The sequence below is a fragment of the Aedes albopictus genome, chromosome 2 (assembly GCF_035046485.1).
Source record: "Aedes albopictus strain Foshan chromosome 2, AalbF5, whole genome shotgun sequence".
NCBI classification, from domain to species: Eukaryota; Metazoa; Arthropoda; class Insecta; order Diptera; family Culicidae; genus Aedes; species Aedes albopictus.
Window position 1 is genome coordinate 287,261,825 of NC_085137.1, and position 26,585 is coordinate 287,288,409.

The 26,585-nt window shown below is 41.8% G+C and overlaps 2 protein-coding genes across 2 annotated transcripts; one reads left to right on the top strand and one right to left on the bottom strand.

Moving 5' to 3' along the window:
- Positions 1-520: 520 nt before the first annotated feature.
- Positions 521-14,314, top strand: LOC109411128 (electron transfer flavoprotein-ubiquinone oxidoreductase, mitochondrial). The gene is made up of 5 exons (XM_029872969.2): positions 521-675; positions 779-954; positions 12,230-12,343; positions 12,419-13,553; positions 13,614-14,314. The coding sequence occupies exons 2-5, from the start codon at positions 924-926 to the stop codon at positions 14,149-14,151; spliced, it is 1,818 nt and encodes a 605-aa protein (XP_029728829.2). The 5' UTR covers positions 521-675; positions 779-923; the 3' UTR covers positions 14,152-14,314.
- Position 14,315: 1 nt separating this feature from the next.
- LOC109411129 (vesicle transport protein USE1) lies at positions 14,316-20,060 on the bottom strand. Its single transcript, XM_019684583.3, has 4 exons — positions 19,628-20,060; positions 15,928-16,318; positions 15,720-15,861; positions 14,316-14,558 (listed from the first exon to the last, which is right to left on the bottom strand). The coding sequence occupies exons 1-4, from the start codon at positions 19,768-19,770 to the stop codon at positions 14,515-14,517; spliced, it is 720 nt and encodes a 239-aa protein (XP_019540128.2). The 5' UTR covers positions 19,771-20,060; the 3' UTR covers positions 14,316-14,514.
- Between the last annotated feature and the right edge of the window lie 6,525 nt (positions 20,061-26,585).

A 26,585-nucleotide genomic window follows, 5' to 3' on the forward strand; every position in this document is an offset into this window, starting at 1 on the left:
GTTTGTTCTGAGCGGAGCTGTCAAACAGTTGTCCAGCTGTCAAAAGATGTTTCAAAAAAATCTCTTTGATATTGAATTTAGGTACCAAAATAAGGTTCTAAAAATCTGAAAAAAAAATCATAGTGGTTCAGAAAAAGGTGCTCTTTCGTATAAAATCAAAAAATTAATACATTTTTCATAATTTTAAAACCCAATTGGGTTACTCATTTCCTATAGAAAATGGTTGGTTTACCAAAAAGGTAAGCTAATTCTTTCAGATTTGTCTGAGCATGCCATTTGTAGTTTGTATGGAAATTGCTATAGAGAAGTCAGCTTTAAGTTGCATCTCTTGAAACATTTCTCCCAGTCATATTAAAAATAAAACGTATATGCAGAATATAGATCATGTCCCAAATCCATTTTTACTAGCTGCGGACTAAGATTATTCACCCTAGATCCATCTTCCACATGTTCGTTCCACAAACGTTCCCTACTTTTCCGACGCCAATGTTAACTTCGTGAGCAAACTGTCATTCCACGTTTGTTGTTGGCTTTGTGTTGTTCGAGTAAAATCAGCTTGCAGTTCAATTTATTCTACTCGTACTTCCAAGTTGTTCAGTTAATTTCTACATGTTATTTGTTATATTTTGTCCGTTTCTTAGTTAGATACAAGTGTTGTCCCAATACAGTCATACAGTGAGCATCATTTATTTATAGGTGTTATCCCGGAATTGGACTTAGTTCCAAGTCCATCAAACAGATCCTAAAAGTGTCTTCCATATCTGGTGTGTCTGTATAGATTAGGTGCAAAGTTTATCTCTCAGTCGCGGTACGTTGCGCGAAGGACAGCAGCTGATTTTGTTTTGTGAAACGAATATTATTGCTTGAATGCATAATTTGCTCTAGTGTTGTTATATAATTGATTTAGTGATAAGGATTCAATCATGGCTAGGAACATCCTACAGCTGTCGAAATGTAAGTATCAATTTTACTGAATTTTTTGATGTTTTATTTTTAGTTAAATATGGGTCACTACTTTTTTTAAAGTAATTATGCATCAACGAAAATTTACTTTAAAATACTGCTGGAAAATGTGCTTCTTTCGTTGTAAATATGGCTTTCTTGTTTGCGTCATAATATACCGGTGATCCCTAAGCGTAGATTTTTTTTTGGACTTTGACCCGCACTTCTTGGCAACCTATACGTTGTGTACCTATAATTTATAATAGATACAGTATACAGATATTCGACATTTGGGGAAAAAGGATCTTAAGGGGTATGTACACTTTTTTATTAGTGAACAATGAACGCATTTTGTTAGTTAACAGCCAATTACTTTCAGGACATAAACATAAATTCTGCAAGCATTCCACAATTTTTGGAAGGGAGGCAAAGATGGTAGAAGAGGCTTAAATTGTTAAATCATCAGATTTTTATAGATGATTGAATTGAAGCAGTGCTTAACTAATTACAATTGAGACATTTGCTTGAGAAACCTGGTGGCCACCTAATCAGGAAAACCTGCTGCGTTTTGTTGCAACTTATTCCGCTAGATATGACTACGTGGGTTCATTCTCAAATTGGTGTTGCTTTGAGGTTACCTATGAAAAGCTGAAGCATGCAGGGCTGAATTATAAATGTTAAACATTCAATAGGCGTCAACTCAAAAGTGCCCATGCTTAAAATCACTACTAAAAATAACAGTCTGTTTAAAAGAAAGGAAAATCACTTATGATATTGGTAGTAGCTATAAAGCCAATCACTGTGATAGCATAACTCGAAAGACCAGTTCATCTTCATATTAGAGGAACTGTTCTTGATTTTATGCATGGAACTAAAAATTAACCTAAATAGGTCTCCAGTTAGCCTAGTGGTTAAGGCTATGGATCGCCAATCCGGAGACGGTGGGTTCGATTCCGTTCCGGTCGGGAAAAATTTCTCGACTCTCTGTGGGCATAGTGTATCATTGTACTTGTGTCCCAGTGGAGACGTCGAGCCACAAAGAAGAAGAAGAAGAAGTTTTTACATTTGAGTACATTTTTTGCGGGTTTTGGTGCTGGAAAATATTTTCAAATATCTCGTCGAGGAGTTTCTAGACGAATTGTTGAAATGGACTCTTATGAAATATTATTTGGATTCATTTCTGTTAAACCTTTTATGGAATTGCAGCATGAATTCTTACACCCTTAGAAAAAAAATATGCGTAATGGTTGCCATTTTTTTCCCCTGGGATTGGTTTATTATTTGGAGCCTGAATTTTTCCTATCGTTATTATACAGTTTTGTTCAAGTATTTTTGTTGTTTTGTTGCAGAAAATTATAAAAATGTCAAAAGATGCTGAAAGATATTTTTCGGATGTGCTAGGTTGTTTAAACTGTCCTTAAGTTTACATATGAAGTCTACGGGTGTAAAATTAACTTTTACATCTTGATGATGATTAACCTGGGCTTGTTAGGGGAATATCTGTAAATAAAAGAAAATCGGGTTAAGTACGGTTCCTTTGAATTCCACTAAGAATTTGCATCCTTTGACAGATACGTATTTCGACCTCAACTGTAAGGTCGTCTTCAGTGTCTTGTACTTGACTCGAGTCAAGTACAAGACACTGAAGACGACCTTACAGTTGAGGTCGAAATATGTATCTGTCAAAGGATGCAAATTCTTAGTGGAATTCAAAGGAACCGTACTTAACCCGATTTTCTTTTTTTTACATCTTACAAAGCTGCGCCATCAGTTGCGCATACAAAGTTTAGCAATCAGTTGCGAAGTTTTAAGTCAAGAAGTTAAAAATATAAGAATCTACAGCAGCTACAGTTTATAGCTTATATAAGCAGCTAGAGTAACATAGTATCAACTGGGCTTATTGGAGGTGATAGAATATTGACAAAGCCTTGAGATACTTTCAATATATTCAGGAGTATCCAAACTGTTCTGAAATCCAGAACATGGATTGAACAGTCGTTACAGTAACTTCAGTTATTGCGGTTTTGAGTTACGCCAAATAATCATCCATAATGATTGTATCTCCCGGAAGCTGAAGAGGCATGAAAAAATATTTACAGGCCTTCCTGTAGGTGCAGGGAATACATGAATCTGATTTTTTTTAGTTCTAATATTCCCATCATGTAATTCTGCTTGATGTTATAATACAATGCATTCACTCATCTTCACTGAGTTTATTGGGATGTAGACACTCATGAGAAATCAGGACATTCACCTTGCTTAGCTTATACTAGAATACCAAATGAACCTGGGCATCAAAGGTAATTAGTTCCGTTTGCGATTTATAGAGATTTATCAAATATCAATTATGTACTTTGAAACCCATGTGGGATCAGTAGGCTTTAACTTATATTTTAGATTATTAGGAAACTTTACAGATGTAAGGCTTGTTATGAGAAGATTATAGTTACTGGAGGTCGTTTGGTTCATATTCCAAGTACAGAGAATATACATAAGCTGAAGAAAAACTGTGGTCAATCAGCCATGTGTAATGAAAGTCGTGGTAGAATGAATATACCATTTTGTGGCAATGGAGATTATTTCCTGCAATTGGAAATGCCTCAAAATACTACAGGTAAATCTTCAAAAAGCTATATTGGAGCAGTAATCATTCTATAGACCGTTTCAGAAATTATAAATTCACCTTGTTTGTTGAATAAATCGAACTATTCTATATAGTGATTTTAAACTTTTTTTTCTACAATACAGTATAGTGTGTTCAATATTTTCACATTGAATTTCAACTGGCGTTATACTTTGTTTACTTTATGCTCGAAATGTTTATTTGAACAAAGGTGTTTCAACATTATTTTTTACTAAATTTTAAAAAAAATCTAACTCTTCATCATATTTGTCATGCCAATAAGTGGTCCGAGAGATGCCTTAATCAAAATTAGGGAAAATCCATGAAGCCAACATTTTTATGAGATCGTGTAGCTCATCCTATCCTTCAGATGTCAAAGCCTGTAATGCTGTCAAAATGAATTCACTGCTTTTAAGACATACCTTTGTTTTACGTTTGTTGTAACTAGTGTAATTAAAAATATTGGTACAATGTTCTTTCCTGCATTATGAAGTACCGTTAGTTTTCGACATTTATGTCAGTGAAAATAGCTTTTAGCTGTTAAAAAGCATATTTTCTTATCGATACAGCTATTGCCGTATTTTATGGCTGTGAAATATTTCGTTTACGTAATTTTGTATACTTCGATGTCTTATATTATTGGGCCGTTTATTGCAACTTCCTTTGCAGGGCTCTGTTTTCTTCGTTTACACGAAACGTCAACAAAGTTGGTATTGTTTGCTTCGTTAGAATATAACTTATATGACCTAGTAGAAATTTTACTGCAAATCGCACTCAAACGGAAACGACAATCAATCGTTAGTGTATTTATAATTGTTATAGTAATGTTTACGTTTACTTTAACAACAAGTACTGTAAGAACTACAGACCTTAGAATTAACTCCATAGCAGTTTGAAAATTGGCCCTTTTTGACACCCACCCACCCCTTCGTAACATTGTTCATATGGGAAGAAAAATGTTTTGTTCGAGCTGTAACACCATGAAGTACACCCACCCACCCCCTCCAGCGTTATGACATTTGTGAACAAGCCCTCAGGTAACATGGTTGGTTATGTATATTTACTAAGTATACACTCCCGTTCAAAAGTTTGGGGTCACCCCCTCAAAAACATGTCATTTTTTTAGGCCCATATCTCCGCCAATTTGCGTCCGATTTCAAAACCCTAGGTTTCATTCAAAAGATAATAAGTCAAAGAAACTTTGAACATGATTTAAAAGAAACTTTTTCAAAAAATTTTGTATGTAAGCTTAACCCAAAGTTGCCAAATTTTCTAAAAAATGAATATAAACTTACGGCAGTGTCGCTGGAAGTTGGGTCGACCAAATTTTAAGAAGAGAACGGTAATATGACCCATTTTCTATTAGCTTTCAACTGCTTTTTACAGAACTTTGCTATAAAATCTAGAAAAAAGTTATTAAGTAAATTAATCTTTGATGTCATCGACCAAAAGTTTGGGGTCACCCCTCAAAATGCTGTATCGGCCAAAAGTTTGGGGTCACTTTGGGGCTGTTCATAAACCACGTAGACCAAAATTTGGTCATCTCAGACCCCCCCCCCCCTCCCCCCTCGTAGACTTTTGTCCATACAAAAATTTTGAAATTTGTATGGAGCGTAGACTTTGGCCAGACCCCCCCTCCCCCCAAAAAGTGACCCCAAACTTTTGAACGGGAGTGTATATCCTAAAAGAATTTTGGAATGTTTCATACAATTCCAAGGAGGTTGTAGATAATAGTTGGATATGTACGGTATGGTTCATAGCGAACATCACTAATGTAACGGCTGTAGATGTTAAGAACTAAACTCTTGAACAGTCCGGATGATGCTGAATATTCCAATAAAGTGACTCGATTTTGACAGCTCCCGTCGAAAATCTAAACCGATATTCACACTTTTTGTCTCTGCATGTTCTGCCTTTCAGCAGTAGTTTGATGTTGATCTTAAAAAAATTGATCAAAGTTTGACAGTTAGATAATGAGAGCAAAAAGTTCGTCGAAAAATGGAGCTGACAAAATCGAGTCCATACTGTATAACAGATCATAGAATATATCAGTCTGCAAGTGGATCCAGTAATGTTAAATAGTTGATTATGAACGTTATTTTGTATAGCAAGTATGCTACTGTTACGAGAGTGGTTTGGTTGATCTGGAATATCCCAAATCAATTTTGGACTAAGCTTTATCTAAGGCTAAACTTCATCAGTCTTCCAGTAGGCCATATACTGTTTCAGAAATTATAAATACACTAACGATTGACTGTCATTTTAATTTTAGAGTGATATGCAGGAAAGTTTCTAATAGGTCATGTAGTAAATACTCTAGGGATACAAATAATACCAACTTTGTTACCGTTTCGTGCAAAATATAGGAAATCGTGATCTGTAAACCAAAGGTTGAAAAATGGAAGTTGCACAAAACGGTCATGAAATATTTGACAGTAAAATATTTAAAAAATCATAAATGAAACATTTATTCAACAAACATTATATAAATTACTGTATCGATAAGAAAAGATGTTTCTGTTTTAGCTAAAGTTATTTTGGCTGGAAAAAAATGTCGAGAACCATCATAAAGAGCCTTCATAATGCAAGAAAAAAGTAGCAAAATTTTGAACACCACTAGCTGAAACAAACGTAAAACAAACTAATACCACAACAACTGTTTTTATATTTGCCTTAATAGTATGACAAGAATTGCCATCTGAATGATAGGATGACCTGCAAAAAAACTTAGTTGTAATGAAATGTATCATCAGGAGTTCCCCAGGGATCACATTTAGGACCTTTACTTTTTATATTATTTGTTAACGATATTTCTTACATTCATAAGCATCTAAAATTTTAATATAAGCTGACGATATGAAACTTTTTATGGAAATCATAAACGAAAAAGACGTGGACACGTATCTAAGGGAAATATGCATTTTCGATCAATGGTGTAATAAAAGTCTACTGCAGTTGAACGTCAAAAAATGTAATTTGATTACGTTCAGTAGGAAACATAGCATACCGCCTATAACTGCATCTCTAGGAAATCAAGTAGTTGTAAAGTGTGACAGAATTAGAGATTTAGGAGTTATTCTTGATTCTAAGTTAGCATTCACTGACCATTATAATGCCATAATCCATAAAGCAACCAATATGCTGGGTTTTATAAAGCGTTTCGGATACAATTTCAAGGACCCTTATACGATTAAAACATTGTATATAGCTTATGTTAGATCGGTTTTGGAACACTGTAGTATAGATTGGTCTCCCTATATGATAACACATGAAGAACGAATTGAATCAATACAAAAGCAGTTTCTCTTATATGCTTTACGCAATCTAGGCTAGACCACATTTCCGTTGCCTTCATATAAGGCTCGATGCTTGCTTATAGATATCCAGACCTTGAAGGAACGCCGAGAATTTGCTATGGTCTCATTTGTAAATGATATTGTATCGCAACGCATTGACTCGGCAAATCTACTATCGTGTATAAATTTTTATGCTCCAACTAGACAATTGAGAAGATGGGCTGCAAAACGGTGAGTCGATAAGGAGAGCATCCAATATAGCTCTGGTCCTCACAAGTTCCTACCTCATGCTTCCACGGGTCAAGCGATGACAAAGACCGCCAGCTAAGAGTTGTGTGCTTAGCTGGTAGTGCCGCCTGGGAACTGTTGTCCTTCTGACTTCAGCTAGATTGAGGAGGTACGATCCGAGCGTCTGTTCACCAAGGAGGTGCGCCTCAAACAGCGTCTGTTCTGGCATCCAGCGGCTGAGTAAGAAACGCTGCACCACGCCCAGCTAGATCCAAGGTGGTAGCCCCATCAGCGTGGTCGTCCCAGTGTTGGTTGGGACGTTAAACAGAACTGGCACGATGGCCCTCCGGCGAGACAGGAGTGTTGGCGTAGGCCCAATAAGCCACCCGTAAGAAACCCCATTGCGAATAACATAGGAGAAAATACGACTCGATACAATCGGCAAAGACCCACGCGACGAAATAAGGACTACGATTGGAAACTTGGAACATGGAATTGCAAGTCACTAGGTTTCGCAGGATGTGACAGGATAATCTACGACGAACTACATCCCCGCAACTTCGACATCGGTGCGTTGCAGGAACTTTGTTGGACTGGACAGAAAGTGTGGAAAAGCGGGCATCGAGCGGCTACCTTCTACCAAAGCTGTGGCACCACCAATGAACTGGGAACAGGATTTATAGTGTTGGGCAAGATGCGACAACGTGTGATCGGGTGGCAGCCGATCAACGCAAGGATGTGCATGTTGAGAGTTAAGGGCCGTTTCTTCAACTACAGCATCATCAACGTCCACTGCCCACACGAAGGGAGACCCGATGACGAGAAAGAAGCGTTCTACGCGCAGTTAGAGCAAACATACGATGGTTGCTCGCCGCGTGACGTGAAAATCGTTGTCGGCGACATGAACGCGCAGGTAGGAAGGGAGGAAATGTACAGACCGGTAATCGGGCGAAACAGCCTGCACGCCGTATCGAATGATAACGGCCAACGATGCGTAAACTTTGCAGCCTCCCGTGGTATGGTAGTCCGAAGCACCTTCTTCCCCCGCAAAGATATCCACAAAGCCACCTGGAGATCACCCGACCAACAAACAGAAAACCAAATCGACCACGTTCTAATCGACGGTAAATTCTCGGATATAACCAATGTCCGCACATACCGCAGTGCGAATATAGATTCGGATCACTACTTAGTCGCTGTATGCATGCGCTCAAAACTTTCGACAGTTATCACCACGCGTCGAAGTCGAACGCCGCGACTCAACATCGAGCAGCTGCGTAACGTAGAAGTGGCTCAAGACTACGCGCAGCAGTTAGCAGTGGCCCTACCAACGGAAGAGCAGCTTGGCGCAGCTACACTTGAAGATGGCTGGAGGGACATCCGATCCGCCATAGGTAGTACCTCGGCTACAGCACTAGGCTTCGCGACTCCGAATCACAGAAACGACTGGTACGACGGCGAATGTGAACAGTTGAAAAACGAGAAGAATGCAGCATGGGCGAGAATGCTGCAACACCGTACGAGAGCGAATGAGGCACGTTACAAACAGGCGCGGAACAGGCAGAACTCAGTCTTCCGGATGAAGAAGCGCCAGCAGGAAGAACGAGATCGCGAAGCGATGGAAGAGCTGTACCGCGCTAAGGACACACGAAAGTTCTACGAGAAGCTGAACCGCTCGCGCAGAGGCTTTGTGCCACAAGCCGACATGTGCCGAGATAATCACGGGAATATTCTCACGAGCGAGCGTGAGGTGGTCGAGAGGTGGCGGCAGCATTACGATGAGCACCTCAATGGCGACATTGCAAGTACCGGAGGTGGCGTGGTAACAGATCTAGGAGTATGTGCACAGGACGAAAGACTTCCGGCCCCTGACCTTCAAGAGATTGAGGAGGAGGTTGGCCGGTTGAAAAACAACAAAGCCGCTGGAGCAGATCAACTACCAAGCGAGCTTCTAAAATACGGTGGAGAAGCACTGGTGAGAGCACTACACTGGGTCATTACCAAGATTTGGGAGGAGGAAGTATTACCGGAGGAATGGATGGAAGGTATCGTGTGTCCCATCTACAAAAAGGGCGACAAGTTGGATTGCGGGAACTACCGCGCGATCACACTACTGAGCGCTGCCTACAAGATACTCTCTCAAATTTTATGCCGCCGTCTATCACCGATTGCAAGAGAGTTCGTGGGGCAATATCAGGCTGGATTTATGGGTGAACGCGCTACAACGGACCAGATGTTCGCCATCCGCCAGGTGTTGCAGAAATGCCGCGAATACAACGTGCCCACACATCACTTGTTCATCGATTTCAAAGCGGCGTATGATACAATCGATCGAGAACAGCTATGGCAGATTATGCACGAATACGGATTCCCGGATAAACTGATACGGTTGATCAAGGCGACGATGGATCGAGTGATGTGCGTAGTTCGAGTATCAGGGACACTCTCGAGTCCCTTCGAATCTCGCAGAGGGTTACGGCAAGGTGATGGTCTTTCGTGCTTGCTGTTCAACATTGCTTTGGAGGGTGTAATACGAAGAGCGGGGATAAACACGAGTGGGACGATTTTCACGAAATCCGTTCAGCTGCTTGGTTTCGCCGATGATATTGATATTATTGCTCGTAAATTTGAGACGATGGCGGAAACGTACATCCGACTAAAGAGTGAAGCCAGGCGAATCGGATTAGTCATTAATGTGTCGAAGACAAAGTACATGATGGCAAAGGGCTCCAGGGAGGAATCACCGCGCCCGCCACCCCGAATTCATATCGACGGTGATGAAATCGAGGCGGTTGAAGAATTCGTGTACTTGGGCTCACTGGTGACCGACGACAACGACACCAGCAGAGAAATTCAGAGGCGCATTGTGGCAGGAAATCGTGCCTACTTTGGACTCCGCAGAACTCTACGATCGAATAAAGTTCGCCGTAACACGAAGTTAACCATCTACAAAACGTTGATTAGACCGGTCGTCCTCTATGGGCACGAAACATGGACCCTACGTGCAGAGGACCAACGCGCCCTTGGAGTTTTCGAACGGAAGGTGTTGCGTACCATCTACGGCGGAGTGCAGATGGAAGACGGGACTTGGAGAAGGCGAATGAACCACGAGCTGCATCAACTGCTGAGAGAACCAACCATCGTCCATACCGCGAAAATCGGGAGGCTACGGTGGGCGGGTCACGTCATTAGGATGTCGGATAGCAACCCGACTAAAATGGTTCTCGAGAGTCATCCGACCGGTACAAGAAGACGTGGAGCGCAGCGAGCTAGGTGGGTCGACCAAGTGGAGGACGATCTGCGGACCCTACGCAGAGTGCGGAACTGGAGACAAACAGCCATGGACCGAGTGGAATGGAGGCGGCTACTATGTACAGCAGAGGCCACCCCGGCCTTAGCCTGACCGGTAAGGTAAGTAAGACAATTGAGAAATAGAAATCTATTTGCTTTAAACAATCATCGAAGAGATTATGCCAAATTTAGTCCTTTGAATCGAATGATGTCTGTGAATCAGCACTGTGTATCAATTGATTTGACCATATCACGAACAAATTTGAGGAAATATTTCAACTCTTTAAGAAACAATAGGATATAGATACAGCCTTAAGGATACATCAGTATCGAAGTCCTGACGCTGCTTAGAAAAGCCTTGGAAAAATAAGAAAGTTGATCTCATCAAAATTCTGTGGAAATGGCCTCCTGATTTTTTCCCAGGTTTTGATGACGGCTATTGAGGTAGCAAATGTGATAAGGAGTAAGATAATTTTTGAAATTTAGTTAGAAATAATGTTGAAAACACCCTTGAGCAACTTAAATTTTTAAGCATGAAGTAAATAATTGAAGAAATCGATTGTTTTTCAAAATATCATGACAGTTTACATGAAACGTAAAAATGTGGAATGCAATATACTGTATTGTGAAAACAATTGGTCAAAATCATCAAAACACTTCTTTTTATTAGAAAAACAAAGTGTATTTATAATTTCTTAAACAGTCTATATTCAACCCTCTTAACATGTTAGGCTAGGCGCACCACGAAAGCGTAGTGTATGTTCAGCGAGTTTGTCTGGATCATATTGACCCCAACATCCTACTAGAGTTAATTAGCTTTGGGCCTGTCTATAAACTACATACGTAGATTTTAAAAGGGGGACGGTCTAGCTGAAGTCTACGGTCCATACGAACTTAAAAAAAAAATATGTTATGTAAGGATGCTCCCTAAGTCTTCAAGTTGTTTTAGTCAATTATGCTACGTTACTCTGCATAGCAAACATGATTACTTTTTTTTCTGTATTAAGTGGTGTGGTATTCGATCCCAGGTCCTCGGCGTGATAGTCACGTGCTTTGACCATCACACCAGATCCGCTCCACAACATGATTACTGTTACGAGTGTAAATCTGAAGTTCTGCTATTCGTAGTAGTCTGGTGTATCTGGAACATTCTAAATGAATTTTGGAATGAATTGTACAGTTCCAAAGGTGTCATCATAGATATTTTTGGATACGTGACCAACAGAATACGCCTCCGAGTATGTAATCGCACGGCATCCCCATATAGTTCATAAGATGACCAAAATATAATATATTTTTATTATCAAAAATAGAAAATATGTAATATGTTTTTGACACCACCTATTTTAACCGTTCTAGATGAATATTAAAAGACTGGCTGCCTAATGCTCCTTTACTGAATATTTCTCATTGCAATAAGGCTTTATATTGTATGTGACTGTGAAGTGTATACCCTCTTCATACCTTCGCATTTGAAAAGTTTTAATGGCATAATTTACATTTTCGACAGATTTGAATCTCAGATTTTGAAGTAGATTTTAATTGTTAAGCGTATTCTCAACTTACGGCAACAGAATAGGGTCTGCATGATCCAACAATCGATATTGAGAAGCCGACAATGATTTTTCATCATTGTTCTTGTTTTTCTAGAATTCAAAACTCAAACCGCTTCAGAGAAAATTTAAGGCACTTTTTAACAATTTCCACAAATGACCTCTGGGAGCATCCTACAAATGGTTCGAAAGCAATTCTATTAATTTTCAAGTATTTATCGTTAAAAAATGAAAATAATTTATATTTCGTAGTTCGTAGTAAAACTTAAAAACTGTAACAAACATTTTCTTTGCAGTTCCACGAGTTCTATTGAACTCCTACCGTAACTATTCCGAGGCATCAGCGCAATTCCCAAAAATTACCACCCACTACACCTTGAACCCACGAGAAAAAGATGAACGATGGGCAGGTAAGATCCTTTCAAACTTCATTAAGATCCATTTTGATGACTGACACATCCTTCTATCCTTTGTTCCGTCTACAGAAGTCGACATGGAACGCTTCGCCGACGAAGCCGACCTTCTGATTGTCGGAGGTGGTCCCGCCGGATTTTCGGCCGCAATCCGTGCCAAGCAGATTGCCGCCGAGAAGGGCCAGGAACTTCGGGTGTGCCTAGTGGAAAAGGCATCCGAAGTTGGCGGTCACATTCTGTCCGGAGCATGTCTGGATCCAGTCGCTTTGAACGAGCTGGTTCCCGACTGGAAGGAGAAGGAAGCTCCGCTGAATACGCCGGTTACCCACGATCAGTTTTCGTATCTGACCAAGAACGGTAAGCTGCCGATTCCGATATTCCCTGGTTGGCCAATGGACAACCGAGGAAACTACGTGGTTCGGTTGGGTCACGTGGTAGCATGGCTTGGTCAGCAAGCGGAAGAACTTGGGGTTGAAATTTATCCGGGGACTGCAGCAGCGGAAGTCCTTTTCCATGAAGATGGTTCCGTGAAAGGAATTGCCACGGGTGATGTTGGCATTTCTAAATCTGGCGCACCGAAGGACACATTCGCCCGAGGCATGGAACTGCATGCTAAGACTACCATCTTTGCCGAGGGATGTCGAGGTCACTTGTCAAAACAGCTGATGGCCAAGTTCGGTCTCAATGCCGAAAACGACCCTCAAACCTACGGAATTGGTTTGAAGGAAGTTTGGGAAATCAAACCGGAGAATCATAAACCAGGCTTGGTGGAGCATACCATTGGGTGGCCGCTGGATAAGAACACCTATGGCGGTTCTTTCCTGTACCACTTGAACGAACCGACTCCCCTCGTGGCGGTTGGTTTTGTCATCGGGTTGGATTACGTGAATCCATACATTAGCCCGTTCCAGGAGTTCCAGCGGTTCAAAACTCATCCCAAGGTGCGAACGGTTTTCGAAGGAGGCAACCGGATTGCCTATGGAGCACGTGCTTTGAATGAAGGTGGCTTCCAAAGCCTTCCGAAGTTGACGTTCCCCGGCGGATGCCTGGTCGGATGTGCTGCCGGTTTCATGAATGTGCCCCGTGTGAAGGGAAGCCACTACGCCATGAAGAGTGGAATGTTGGCGGCTGAAAGTGCATGCGAGGCGATTTTGTCCGGTGCCACACAGGAAAAGACTGGACTGGAACCGAAGGATTATCCCGACAGGTACGTTAATCATCTTTTCTAACTTGTATTTAAGTAGTTTATTTTTGTTTTGTTTTTCAGAATCAAGGAATCGTACGTGTGGAAGGATCTGTACAAAGTTCGGAATGCTCGGCCAAGTTTCCACAATGCCTTCGGACTGTTTGGTGGCGTTGCATACAGTGGATTCACTCTGCTGGTCGGAGGACGCGAACCGTGGACCCTGAGGCACGGTGCCCCCGATCATACCCGTCTGAAGCCGGCCAAGGACTTCAAACCGATCGAATACCCCAAACCGGACGGAAAGCTCACCTTCGATCTGCTCTCTTCTGTGGCGCTCACTGGCACAAACCACGAAGGTGACCAGCCGGCTCATTTGACCCTGAAGGATGACACCGTTCCGGTGAAGAACAACCTGGCCATTTACGACGGACCGGAGGCGCGGTTCTGTCCCGCCGGAGTGTACGAATTCGTTCCGAACGAGGAGGGCGGCAACATGAAGCTACAGATCAACGCACAGAACTGCATCCACTGCAAGACGTGCGACATCAAAGACGTGACGCAGAACATCAACTGGGTCGTTCCGGAGGGTGGCGGCGGTCCAGCCTACAACGGAATGTAATGGTGTGCAATACCTACCTCTCCTTCTCTGGAAGCATTTACCCCGAAGCCGTACCCGAATTTTGTAACATTATACTATTGTGTTATTAGGATAGCCAAAATTTTGAGATGTAATGATTTCTTTCCTACATTTTTTCGGAATAAACATTGTCCGTCGATGAGAACTGCTTTTGCAAATACTTGTAAAATTTATTTATATTCTTTTTAATTTAAAAATAAAAGACTAACAAAACGTAAAAACACAGAGGATATTGTATAGATTACTAAAGACATTGGGCAGGGGCTGTTGGAATTTTTGAATTGTTCTGCTGCTGGACTGGTCCATCAAGCATGTCAAGGCAGCAGCGTGGCTGGTAGAATGCGCTTAGTAGGATTTTTTCTTCATTATTTTCATAAATAACACCATAACTGTGGGAAGAATGTGAAAGTTAGTAACACTGTTGCGTGCGATTCAGTAAAAAAAATGATGTGGCAAATAATGTTTTTTTTGGCGAAACTAATTGGACTTTCAGATCGCCAGATGAAGTGTCTACCTCGTTTGTGGTTTTGGATGGATTGAATCAGGGCGAAGCGCTTTCAAATTTACTGTTCAATATTGCACTCGAAGCAACGAGAAGGTCTGACGTGCAGTGTAATGACACTACCATCATTCGGTCACATCCTATACTGCCCCCACTCGCATAACAGTCCCATCTTTGCTGGGATTCCTATTCACATGGTACAGTTATGCGAGTGGGGGCAGTATAGGTACTCCAGGGTTTTGCGTACGATATTGATCACATCGGCATCGATCGTAGGAAAGGACAGTGAACTCTCAAGTGAGGAGGATAGGTTTGACGATTAAGGCCAGTAGTACACAGGGTCAAATATTTGACAAGGAAAGAACTCAAGAAACAACATCAGTTTGACACTAATGAAAATTCGATCGAGTCAAACAAGATTTTTGAGCATTAGTTTCTTTTTGGACAAATATTTGACTCTGTGTACAAACAGCTTAACTCTACCAAGACGAAGTACGTGATTGCGGGTAGAGGCAGAGGCAGAAGTTGTTGAGGAAATCATTTATCTTGGAACACTTGTGACAATGGCGTTCCCGTGAAGCGAAAAAGCGTATTAATAGGTCCCGTAACTTGCGAACCCAAATGAAATTGGCTCAGTATAAGTCGCTGATTCTCCCAGTAGCCCTGTGCGGTCACGAGGCGTGGACGTTCAATGAGGTTGACCAAAAGACGTTCAAAATAACTCGAAGTTATAAACATATCCGCGATAAGTCGGTTTCCAATGCGTGTAATTTGGAACTGCCGAAGACGTAGTCTAGGTATCGTGATACAGTAGATTTAAATTAATAACATAGGATAACCCATGATTTTCTGCTCAACCTTGTCGAAAATTCCGCACTTAATCAAGGATAGGTTACAACATCTCGTACGAGGTACACTGTGCATTGGAAAAGTTCGCTTGTATATAACACAAGCGCGATGGCACTGATTAGCTCTGAGGAAATGGTAAACATGTTTGGAATAGGACCCGAAAGTAGATTAGCCCAAGTCGCCCCGAAATCATACTCACATATGAAAATCATCATGACAAGCCCTATCATCAGCCACATCCAGCACTTCCAGGCTTTGCTTGAGCTTTCCTGTAGCTTTGCTGACTCTGTCGACAGTGAGGACATGTTCTGGTCTGTTAGTTTGGTTGATTTGCTCAGATTCTACAAAAAAAAAAGATAAACATAGTTTAGACAAACCCCGAGATTGCCTCAGTTCACCATCCAAACCTCCGTATCCTGCTTGATGATCTTGTTGGAAATTTCACTCTGCTCCTTGAGGTTCCGCGTCAACAGAAGCATATCTTCGGCGAGCTTCTCCTGCACATCCGAGTACTGCTTCACGGTTTGTTCCAGATTTTCAGCAACCTTTTGTCCGGCCCTTCGCCGAATGGTCGTATTGCCACTGAAAAGTTCGCTGCGCAGTTCTTTCTGAAACTTTTGGTCGTGAATCTGTCGAATTTCGCGCATCACATCTTCGCCACCGCTGTCTCCCGAAGCCTTCAGTTTCGACTTGAAGCGTTTCTTTTCCAAATTGGGCGACGGTTCCACATAGTTTGAGAGTTTCTTCAGCTCGGCACATCGATTGCGGTACTCTGTGATAAGCTTGTCCTCCGGTTTCCTGGAATCAAATAAGTATATTTTAGTCTAGGGGCAATTTCTTCAACCTCCGCACTGTAGAGTATATACACACTATGGATGGGCCCCTTGATAAAAGCCTTTTGCGATCTTCATCAAGCTTAATCGTCGAAGAGCACGTAATCGTTTACGTCGTAGCTTAACAGCTAATTTGACTTCCTGAATCCGGAGAAAGCAGTGGATCACGGATGATATGGAGGCAGATACAGGAGCGAAGGAACGCCAAAATCGCGATAGAGCGAGCGAAAACATAAGGAGCCAGAGCCGTAACCCGTCAGCGCTATTCTGTCGGCTCTCGAGAAGGAAGTTAAAAGCTCATATAGACGGGACAAAAGCACGTGGGAGGACTCCCTAGCCGAGGAAGGCGAGAAAACCGCTAACACCGTCTCCTCTACGATGTTTCACGTCACCTTAGTGGGACAAAGATGAATGCTACGATGCCCATGAAAGACACGTCTGGACAGTTACTGACCGTCCCGGCTGACCAGTTGAAACGCTGGTTCGAGCACTTTGGAAACCTTTTTCAAGCGTCGGCCACGCCATCAACACCTCAGCTTGATCCGCCAAGGGTTCGACGCATCACCCGTGTCAACACCGAAGCTCCATCAGTGCAGCAGATAGAAACAGCCATCCGTAGCATGAAATCAACTAGGACCCCGGGGTCGATCGCATATCAGCTGAGATTTTCAAAGCTGACCCCGTAGTATCCGCATAACTACTGCATCAATTATTCTGCAACATATAGGAAACCACGGCATTTCCGGCCGACCTGAATGTATGCGATAATTGGCGGGGCATCATATTACATTACTGTGTATCGTTCTCAAAGTCCTCTGCAAAATGATCCTTTACCGGATACAGGAGAAGATTGGCGCAACTCTCCGACGGCAGCAAGCTGAATTCCGTGCCGGACGTTCCTGTGTGGACCATATTGTCACGCTCCGTATCATCCTGGAGCGAATCATATTTGTCATGAAAAACAAATTTGATATTTTTCCCGCCACATTTCTCAGCTCAATATGCCACGAAAAGAGTATGCATGAAGTAATTATTCTTTATTAAAAATAATTTGAGTTACCTATAGTACAAAAGATAGGCGCCTAGAAAAACAACATGGGACTGACATGCAAAAAAGGGCAGAGTACGGTACACGTTCTATATAGACTGTTTCAGAAATTATAAATACACTAACGATTGACTGTCATTTTAATTTTAGAGTGATATGCAGGAAAGTTTCTAATAGGTTATGTAGTAAATACTGTAGGGATACAAATAATACCAACTTTGTCACCATTTCGTGCAAAATATGGGAAATCGTGATCTGTAAACCAAAGGTTGAAAATTGGAAGTTGCACAAAACGGTCATGAAATATTTGACGGTGGAATATAAAAAAAAACATAAATGAAACATTTTTTTAATAAACATTATATAAATTACTGTATCGATAAGAAAAGATGTTTCTGTTTTAGCTAAAGTTATTTTGGCTGGAAAAAAATGTCGAGAACCATCATAAGAGCCTTCATAGTGCAAGAAAAAAGTAGCAAAATTTTGAGCACCACTAGCTGAAACAAACGTAAAACAAACTAATACCACAACAACTGTTTTTTATATTTGCCTTAAGGCTCAAGCATCCGTCATCATTTTTCGGAAATAGAAAAGCAGTTTTTTCGCTGTCAATTAAAATAACGACCACGAAAATGTATTCACAGTATTATATTCCTCATGTGGAACACAGTGAATCCATTTTCGTTGCAAAAATGTTTGATTTGAACGAAAAAACTGCTTTTAAATGTTTGATGATGACGATGATTTCAATGACGAATGGTTCAACGTTAATAGTATGACAAGCATTGCCATCTGAAGGATAGGATGACCTACAAAAAAAAACTTAGTTGTAATGAAATGTGTTCATAAACGCTAAGAAACTGTATCGAAGTCCGGACGCTGCTTAGAAAAACCTTGGAAAAATAAGAAAGTTGATCTCATCAAAATTCTGTTGAAATGGCCTCCTGATTTTATCCCAGGTTTTGATGACGGCATTTCTTAGACAAGCTATTGAGGTAGCGAATGTGATAAGGAAAGGAGTAAGATAATTTTTGAAATTTAGTTAGAAATAATGTTGAAAACACCCTTGTGCAAATTAAATTTTCAAGCATGAAGTAAATAATTGAAGAACTCGATTGTTTTTTTTTTTTCATAATATCATGACAGTTTACATGAAACGTAAAAATGTGGAATGCAATATACTGTATTGTGAAAACAATTGGTCAAAATCATCAAAACACTTAAAAAAATCAAAGTGTATTTATAATTTCTGAAACAGTCTATATTCCATGCATGTTGGTTTATTTGTAATGACAAATAATAAGAGAGATATGTGTTTATATTCCTATTTCTTCTATGTGGGTTTAGATTCGTTCTGAATTCTGAAATATACATCCTTTGAGGGAAAAACGGCGAAATGGTACAAACCGCAAAATGTAATACCGCCAAATGGGACACTGCGAAATGTCATACAATATAAATATAAATATGTTAAATACGAATAATGCAACAATAATTTTAATAAGTATAAGAAGGATTCATCACAAATCACAGGTGGATTAAATCAGATTTTCTTAACATTATGTTCACACTAGGACACAGCCTGCTTCTACAATTATTAACTAAGGGCTTCATCTACCATTTTGCACATAGATACTTATCGGAAAAGCAAGTCATTTAGTTTTCTATTACAAAATATTTTCGATGGATCGACTGGGATCGATCCCGTTATCTTCAGCAAAATCTTGCTGGATAGCAAAGCCTCAACACTATGCTAGCTCAGACTCCGTGACAGATCGTGAACACGATGACCGTTTGCAGTAGAGTAGAATCAGGATCTAAGGGCTAATGAAATAATTTGATTCTAGGAGTTCTTAAAACGATTCATCCAAATATCTAAGTTAAAATACACAAAAATAAAAACTAAAAAAAAAGATTCATCCAAAACCTCGCCTAGTGGGATTCATCATTTAGCTTAGATTCAACGGAGAGCATTTTGCAGTCCGCCAACATATCGGAGTCTACCAAATATCAAGTAAGTCCTAATAATTGGAAAACTACTTTCGAACAAATAAACACTGTTTGATAAGCTATTTCAATTGTGGTCGTGTTGACCAATAAACTTGTTCGGTTTTTCGCTTGACCTGAAAAATCCACCAGGAATCCGTTATCACTTTTATGATATCGATGCATCGACTGACACAGAAATGAATATCACCACTCATGACAAATATTGCACAAACTTACTCAAATTGATCCTCCAGCTCTGAGATCATGGTGTCCAGCGATTTGATGTACTTCTTCAGTCTCCAGTCCTGTTGATCAACCGAGGCAAGTTCTTCGCATTGGGCAATCAAGCTCCGTACGTTGATCTCCAGCTTGGACGTCATCTTGTCCGCCGCCTCCGCCTGGTGCTCGCTGTATTATTTTGATTGAATCTCCTCACACCCAAAACGATCGAACGGGTTTGGTTGATTTTTACTGTCGCGATTTATTGGTGAAATCACGGCGGCACGTTCCCTAGCCCCGAATCTAGATCACACCCGCAAAGTGAAATTCTGCTGAATCGCGGGCGGAATCGAAATTAGGCAGAGATGATGACGATCCGAATGCACGACGAAAGCGGCACAAGAGAGCAAAACGGAGAAAAAAAAACTGTTGTTGCGTTGTCAAAACAAAATTTCAGACACAACTGTCAAAGCTGGTACATCGGTGTGCGTGTGTTATTTCACCGGTGTGGAACAATGTGGAACATGTTTCCGATCATAACAAACTCTCTTTCCGATGTGGCTGTTAGCCCGCCACGGTTATAAATCTCGCTCGTACACGGAAAACATATTAGGCTTACACAAATTTCGATTTTCTCTCATGTCACCCCCCCCCCCCCCCTCCCACCACGGAAATTTTTTGTCGGAATTTGACATTTTGAGGGGGGATACAAATAAATTGATTGATGCACCAAGCGAAAAGAAGAAGAAGTTTTGACATCCAAGCGGTGTGCCGTCGATTAGATCCTCGTCGCTGATTGGTCGATGGATGTAAACGGCACACCGCTTGGATGTCAAAACTCTTCTTCTTACCGCTTGGTGTATCAATCAATTATTTAAGAAATTTAAAAATTTTAAAGCGAAATTAGAGTCGTCGAGAAAATTTCTTAACAAATCCGATGAGTTTGACGATTTTGCCTAATTGTTTGGGTAATTTTTCATCAAATACATTTATTATTTATCATCCCCCCCCTTGACGAGTCAGCACAGTGACAAAAGAAGAAAATGAGATTTGTTCCGGCCTTATGAATATGGTTGGAAGTCGATTATTTTTTTTTTGACAAACATATTTTTGCTAATGCTGAGTTGTTTCCAGGGGACTGCTATGGTCTTCTTGTTTTCTTACCCCGCATTAAAATTATGCTGCTGTGTTGAAAGATAGGTTGTCAGCTTGAGCCCTACGCTTGAGCCGCTGTTATGCTGGCTAGGGAAGATTCAAAAATTACGTCCATCGTTTTTCGACATTTCTAGACCCCCCCTCCCCCCTCTGTCACGCAATTTCTCTATACCCAATACACGTACTGTCACACTTTTCTAGACCCCCCCCCTCCCCCAAATATTGGACGTAATTTTTGAACGTTCCCCTACGAAAACATTGCATTGGTGGGATAGGGATGCCAATTCCTTGGTTGTTTCAAGAGTTGTTTTCATAGGTTTTTATGCTACGTTCACACTGCGCTCTATATCAAGTAATATAGCGAGATGATATCCTATATCAAGTAAGGTGTTCACACTACGCCAACTTGATATAGGTTGACGTTTATGTTGGCGAACTAAAAAAACAATAACATTGAGCGGAAACGAAACTAAGTTCTGGTTGGCGATTTCGGCTTGGTGATTTCGGTGAAATTACGGGGTTAATTTTCGTTCCAGGGAGGTTTCTGGAGATATTCTGGATTGGAAGTGCAGGAGAAACAGGAATAATGTTGTCGGCTCGGTTGTCGGTAATCTCATCCATGACTTTTTTTATGCGGTTCCTCAAGGAGTCCGGGATTTCCTCAACGGTTTTTTTTAGATTCTTCCAGGAGTACTTTCTGAGAGCTAGCTGTTTCCTCTTGGAGTTCTCCCAAAATTCCTTCTGGGATGTTTTTAAGAAGTGGAAAATTGTCGCAAGGAGTTCATCAATAATTCCCAAGAGTTTCTTGGGAATTTCTCTAGAATAATCCTGGAAATTCCACCAGAACTTCCGCATGCAATCCCCCAGGAGTACTCCGGGAATACCCTTAGGAGCTTTCCGAGTATTTCTCCAGGATTTCCCCGAGAATACTGCAGATTTTTCATGTAATTCTTCTAGGGATTCCTCGGGAATTCTTCCAATAATTTGCATGGAAGCCGGGACGGCTTCTTCAGATATATTTTTGGGAATTCCATGAGAGTTATATAAGCTTCCCTAAATGTGCGGTGTATTTTCTACTAGAAATTTAATTAAAATTTCTTTGGTAATTTCTCCATAAAATATCCGAAAATTCCTTTCAGAATTTTCCAAGAAATACTCCAGTAATTATACATGAATCCCTTCAAGATTTCCATAAGATTTCGTTCATGATTATCCTGGAACTTTCTTCCGCAGTTCCACGGGAATATTTACAAGAATTCCACAAAAAATCATTCAGTCTCCCGGGTAATTCTCCAGATATTCTCCGTGGAATTACTCAAGGAGATCCCCAGAAGTTTCTCAATAATTTCTCCAGCAGTTCTTAGAGAATTACTCCAGGAGTTCATCAGGAATTCTTCAAGAAGTATCTCAGGAAAACTTAATGAAGGTCCTCGTAAATATGTATCACTTGAAAATTTTCAGGAATTTCTCTTTGACTTCCTTTAAGTTTTTCCATAAGTTCCCCATGGATTTTTCAGGATTTCCTCAGGAATTTTCAGCAGGTGTTCACAGGGGATCCCCAGCAATTCCTCGAAGAGGTCCCACAAATTCCTCCATGAGTTCCATGGGGATTCCTACGGGAGTTCTCTGAGATTTTCTAGGAAACCCTCCACGAGGTCACCGAAAATTCCTTCGTGAAATTTACGGGGATTCTTCCGGGAATTCCGGGAAGCGTTCCTCGGGAATTCCTCCGGATATTCCTCCAAGAGTACCTGAAGGATTCCTCCACAAGTTATCCAGGGATTCCTCCAGCAGTTCCCTAAGGTTTTCTCAAGGAGTTCGCTAAGGTTTTCTCAAGGAGTTCCTTGGGGATTCCTCCAGGAGTTCCTTGAGGTTTCTTCCAGGAGTTCTCTAGAGATTCCTCCAGAAGTTCCCTGGGGATTCCTCCAGGAGTTCCCAGGGGATTCCTCCAGGAGTTCCGTGATGATTCCTGTAGGAGTTCCCTGGTGATTCCTCCAGGAGTTCCCTGTGGATTCCTCTAGGAGTTTCATAGAGATTTCTCCAGAGTTCCCTGGGGATTCCTCCAGGAGTTCCCTGGGGATTCCTCCAGGAGTTCCCAGGGGATTCCTCCAGGAGTTCCCTGGTGATTCTTGTAGGAGTTCTCTGCGGAATCCTCCGGAAATTCCTCCAGGAGTTCTCCGGGGAATTTTCTGGAGTTCCGAAAGGATTCCTCCAGAAGTTCCCTGGGGATTCCTCCAGGAGTTCCCAGGGGATTCCTCCAGGAGTTCCCTGGTGATTCCTGTAGGAGTTCCCTGGTGATTCCTCCAGGAATTCACTGGAGATTCCTTCAGGAGTTCTCTGCGGAATCCTCCGGAAATTCCTCCAGGAGTTCTCCGGGGAATTTTCTGGAGTTCCGAAAGGATTCTTTTGGGAGTTCCCCGAAAATTCCTTCAGGAGTTTCCTGGGAATTCCACCAGAAGCACTCTAAAGATTTCAGGAGTGTCCTGCTTAATCCTCCAGCAGTTCTGGAGATTCCTGCAGGAGTTCCCAGGGGATTCCTCCAGGAGCTCCCTGGGGATTTCTCCAAGAGTTCCATGAGGATTCTTCCAGGAGTTCCCTAGGGATTCCTTCGGGAGTTCTCTGGGGATTCCTCCAGAACTTCCCTGGGGAATCCTCCAGGAGTTCCCTAGGGATTCCTCCAGGAGTTCTCTGGGGATTCCTCCAGGAGTTCTCCAAAGAATCCCCCAGAAGTTCCCCGAGGATTCCTCCAGGAGTTCCCTGGGAATTTCTGCAATGTTCACTGATCCTCCAGAAATTCCTCAAGAACTTCTCCGAGAATTTTTCAGGAGGTCCGTAAGGATTCCTCCAGGAGTCAACTGGGAATTCCTCCAAGAGTTCACTGAGGATTCTTCCAGAAGTTCCCTGGGAAATCCTCAAAAAATTCCTTCAGGAGTTCTCCGGGGATTTTTCAGGAGTTCCGTAAGGACTCCTCCGGGAGTTCCCCGAGAATTCCTCCAGGAGTTCCCTGAGGATTCCTCCAGGAGTTCCCTGAGGATTCCTCCAGGAGTTCCATGAGGATTCCTCCAAGAGTTCCATGAGGATTCTTGCAGGAGTTCCCTAGGAATTCCTCTAGAAGCTCCCCGAGGAATTCTTCCAGAAAATGCTCAGGACTTCTTCCAGAAGTTCCTAGGTAATTATTACAGAAGTTCCTCGGGAATTCTTCCAGAAGTTCCTCGAGGATTCTTCTAGAAGTTTTTCAGGAATTCTTCCAGAAATTCCTAGGAAATTCTTCTAGGAATTCCTCGGGAATTCTTTCAGGAATTCCTCGGGAATTCTTTCAGGAATTCCTCGGGAATTCTTTCAGGAATTCCTCGGGAACTTTTCTAGGAATTTCTCGGAAATTTTTCTGGAAATTCCTCGGGAATACTTCTAGGAATTCCTCGGGGATTCTTCTAGGAATTCCTCGGGAATTCTTCGGGAATTTTTCTAGGAGTTCATCCAGAAGTTCCTCAGGAATTCTTCTAGAAGTTCCTTGGGAATTCTTCCAGAAGTTCCTTGGGAATTCTTCCAGAAGTTCCTTGGGAATTCTTCCAGAAGTTCCTTGGGAATTCTTCCAGAAATTCCTTGGGAATTCTTCCAGAAGTTCCTCGGGAATTCTTCCAGAAGTTCATCGGGAATTCTTCCAGAAGATCCTTGGGAATTCTTCCAGAAGATCCTCAGGAATTCTCCCAGAAGTTCCTCGGGAATTCTTCCAGAAAATCCTCAGGATTTCTTCCAGAAGTTCCTCGGGAATTATTCCAGAAGTTCCTCGGGAATTCTTCCAGAAGTTCCTCGGGAATTCTTCCAGAAGTTCCTCGGGAATTCTTCAAGAAGTTCCTCGAGAATTCTTCCAAAAGTTCCTCAGGAATTCTTCCAGAAGTTCCTCGGGAATTCATCCAGAAGATCCTCGGGAATTCTTCCAGAAAATCCTCAGGATTTCTTCCAGAAGTTCCTCCGGAATTCTTCTAGAAGTTCCACAGGAATTCTTCCAGAAGTTCCTCGGGAATTCTTCCAGAAAATCCTCAGGATTTCTTCCAGAAGTTCCTCGGGAATTCTTCCAGAAGTTCCTCGGGAATTTTTCCAGAAGTTCCTCGGGAATTCTTCCAGAAGTTCCTCGGGAATTCTTCCAGAAGTTCCTCGGGAATTCTTCCAGAAGTTCCTCGGGAATTCTTCCAGAAGTTCCTCGGGAATTCTTCCAGAAGTTCCTCGGGAATTCTTCCAGAAGTTCCTCGGGAATTCTTCCAGAAGTTCCTCGGGAATTCTTCCAGAAGTTCCTCGGGAATTCTTCCAGAAGTTCCTCGGGAATTCTTCCAGAAGTTCCTCGGGAATTCTTCCAGAAGTTCCTCGGGAATTCTTCCAGAAGTTCCTCGGGAATTCTTCAAGAAGTTCCTCGGGAATTCTTCAAGAAGTTCCTCGGGAATTCTTCAAGAAGTTCCTCGGGAATTCTTTCAGAAGTTCATCGAGAATTCTTCCAGAAGTTCCTCGGGAATTCTTCCAGAAGTTCTACGGGAATTCTTCCAGAAGTTCTACGGGAATTCTTCCAGAAGTTCCTCGGGAATTCTTCCAGAAGTTCATCGGGAATTCTTCCAGAAGATCCTCGGGAATTCTTCCAGAAGATACTCAGGAATTCTCCCAGAAGTTCCTCGTGAATTCTTCCATAAAATCCTCAGGATTTCTTCCAGAAGTTCCTCGGGAATTATTCCAGAAGTTCCTCGGGAATTATTCCAGAAGTTCCTCGGGAATTCTTCCAGAAGTTCCTTGGAAATTCTTCAAGAAGTTCCTCGGGAATTCTTCCAGAAGTTCTTTGGGAATTCCTCCAGAAGTTCTTTGGGAATTCTTCCAGAAGTTCCTCGGAAATTCTTCCAGAAGTTCCTCGGGAATTCTTCCAGAAGTTCCTCGGGAATTCTTCCAGAAGTTCCTCGGGAATTCTTCCAGAAGTTCCTCGGGAATTCTTCCAGAAGTTCCTCGGGAATTCTTCCAGAAGTTCATCGGGAATGCTTCCAGAAGATCCTCGGGAATTCTTCCAGAAGATCCTCAGGAATTCTCCCAGAAGTTCCTTGGGAATTCTTCCAGAAAATCCTCAGGATTTCTTCCAGAAGTTCCTCGGGAATTCTTCCAGAAGTTCCTCGGGAATTCTTCTAGAAGTTACTCAGGAATTCTTCCAGAAATACCTAGGAAATTCTTCTAGGAATTCCTCGGGAATTCTTCTAGGAATTCCTCTGGAATTCTTCTAGGAATTCCTCGGGAATTCTTGCAGAAGTTCCTCGGGAGTTCTTGCAGAAGTTCCTCGGGAATTCTTGCAGAAGTTCCTCGGGAATTCTAGCAGAAGTTCCTCAGGAATTCTTGCAGAAGTTCCTCGGGAATTCTTGCAGAAGTTCCTCAGGAATTCTTGCAGAAGTTCCTCAGGAATTCTTGCAGAAGTTCCTCAGGAATTCTTGCAGAAGTTCCTCAGGAATTCTTGCAGAAGTTCCTCGGGAATTCTTGCAGAAGTTCCTCGGGAATTCTTGCAGAAGTTCCTCGGGAATTCTTGCAGAAGTTCCTCGGGAATTCTTGCAGAAGTTCCTCGGGAATTCTTGCAGAAGTTCCTCGGGAATTCTTGCAGAAGTTCCTCGGGAATTCTTGCAGAAGTTCCTCGGGAATTCTTGCAGAAGTTCCTCGGGAATTCTTGCAGAAGTTCCTCGGGAATTCTTGCAGAAGTTCCTCGGGAATTCTTGCAGAAGTTCCTCGGGAATTCTTGCAGAAGTTCCTCGGGAATTCTTGCAGAAGTTCCTCGGGAATTCTTGCAGAAGTTCCTCGGGAATTC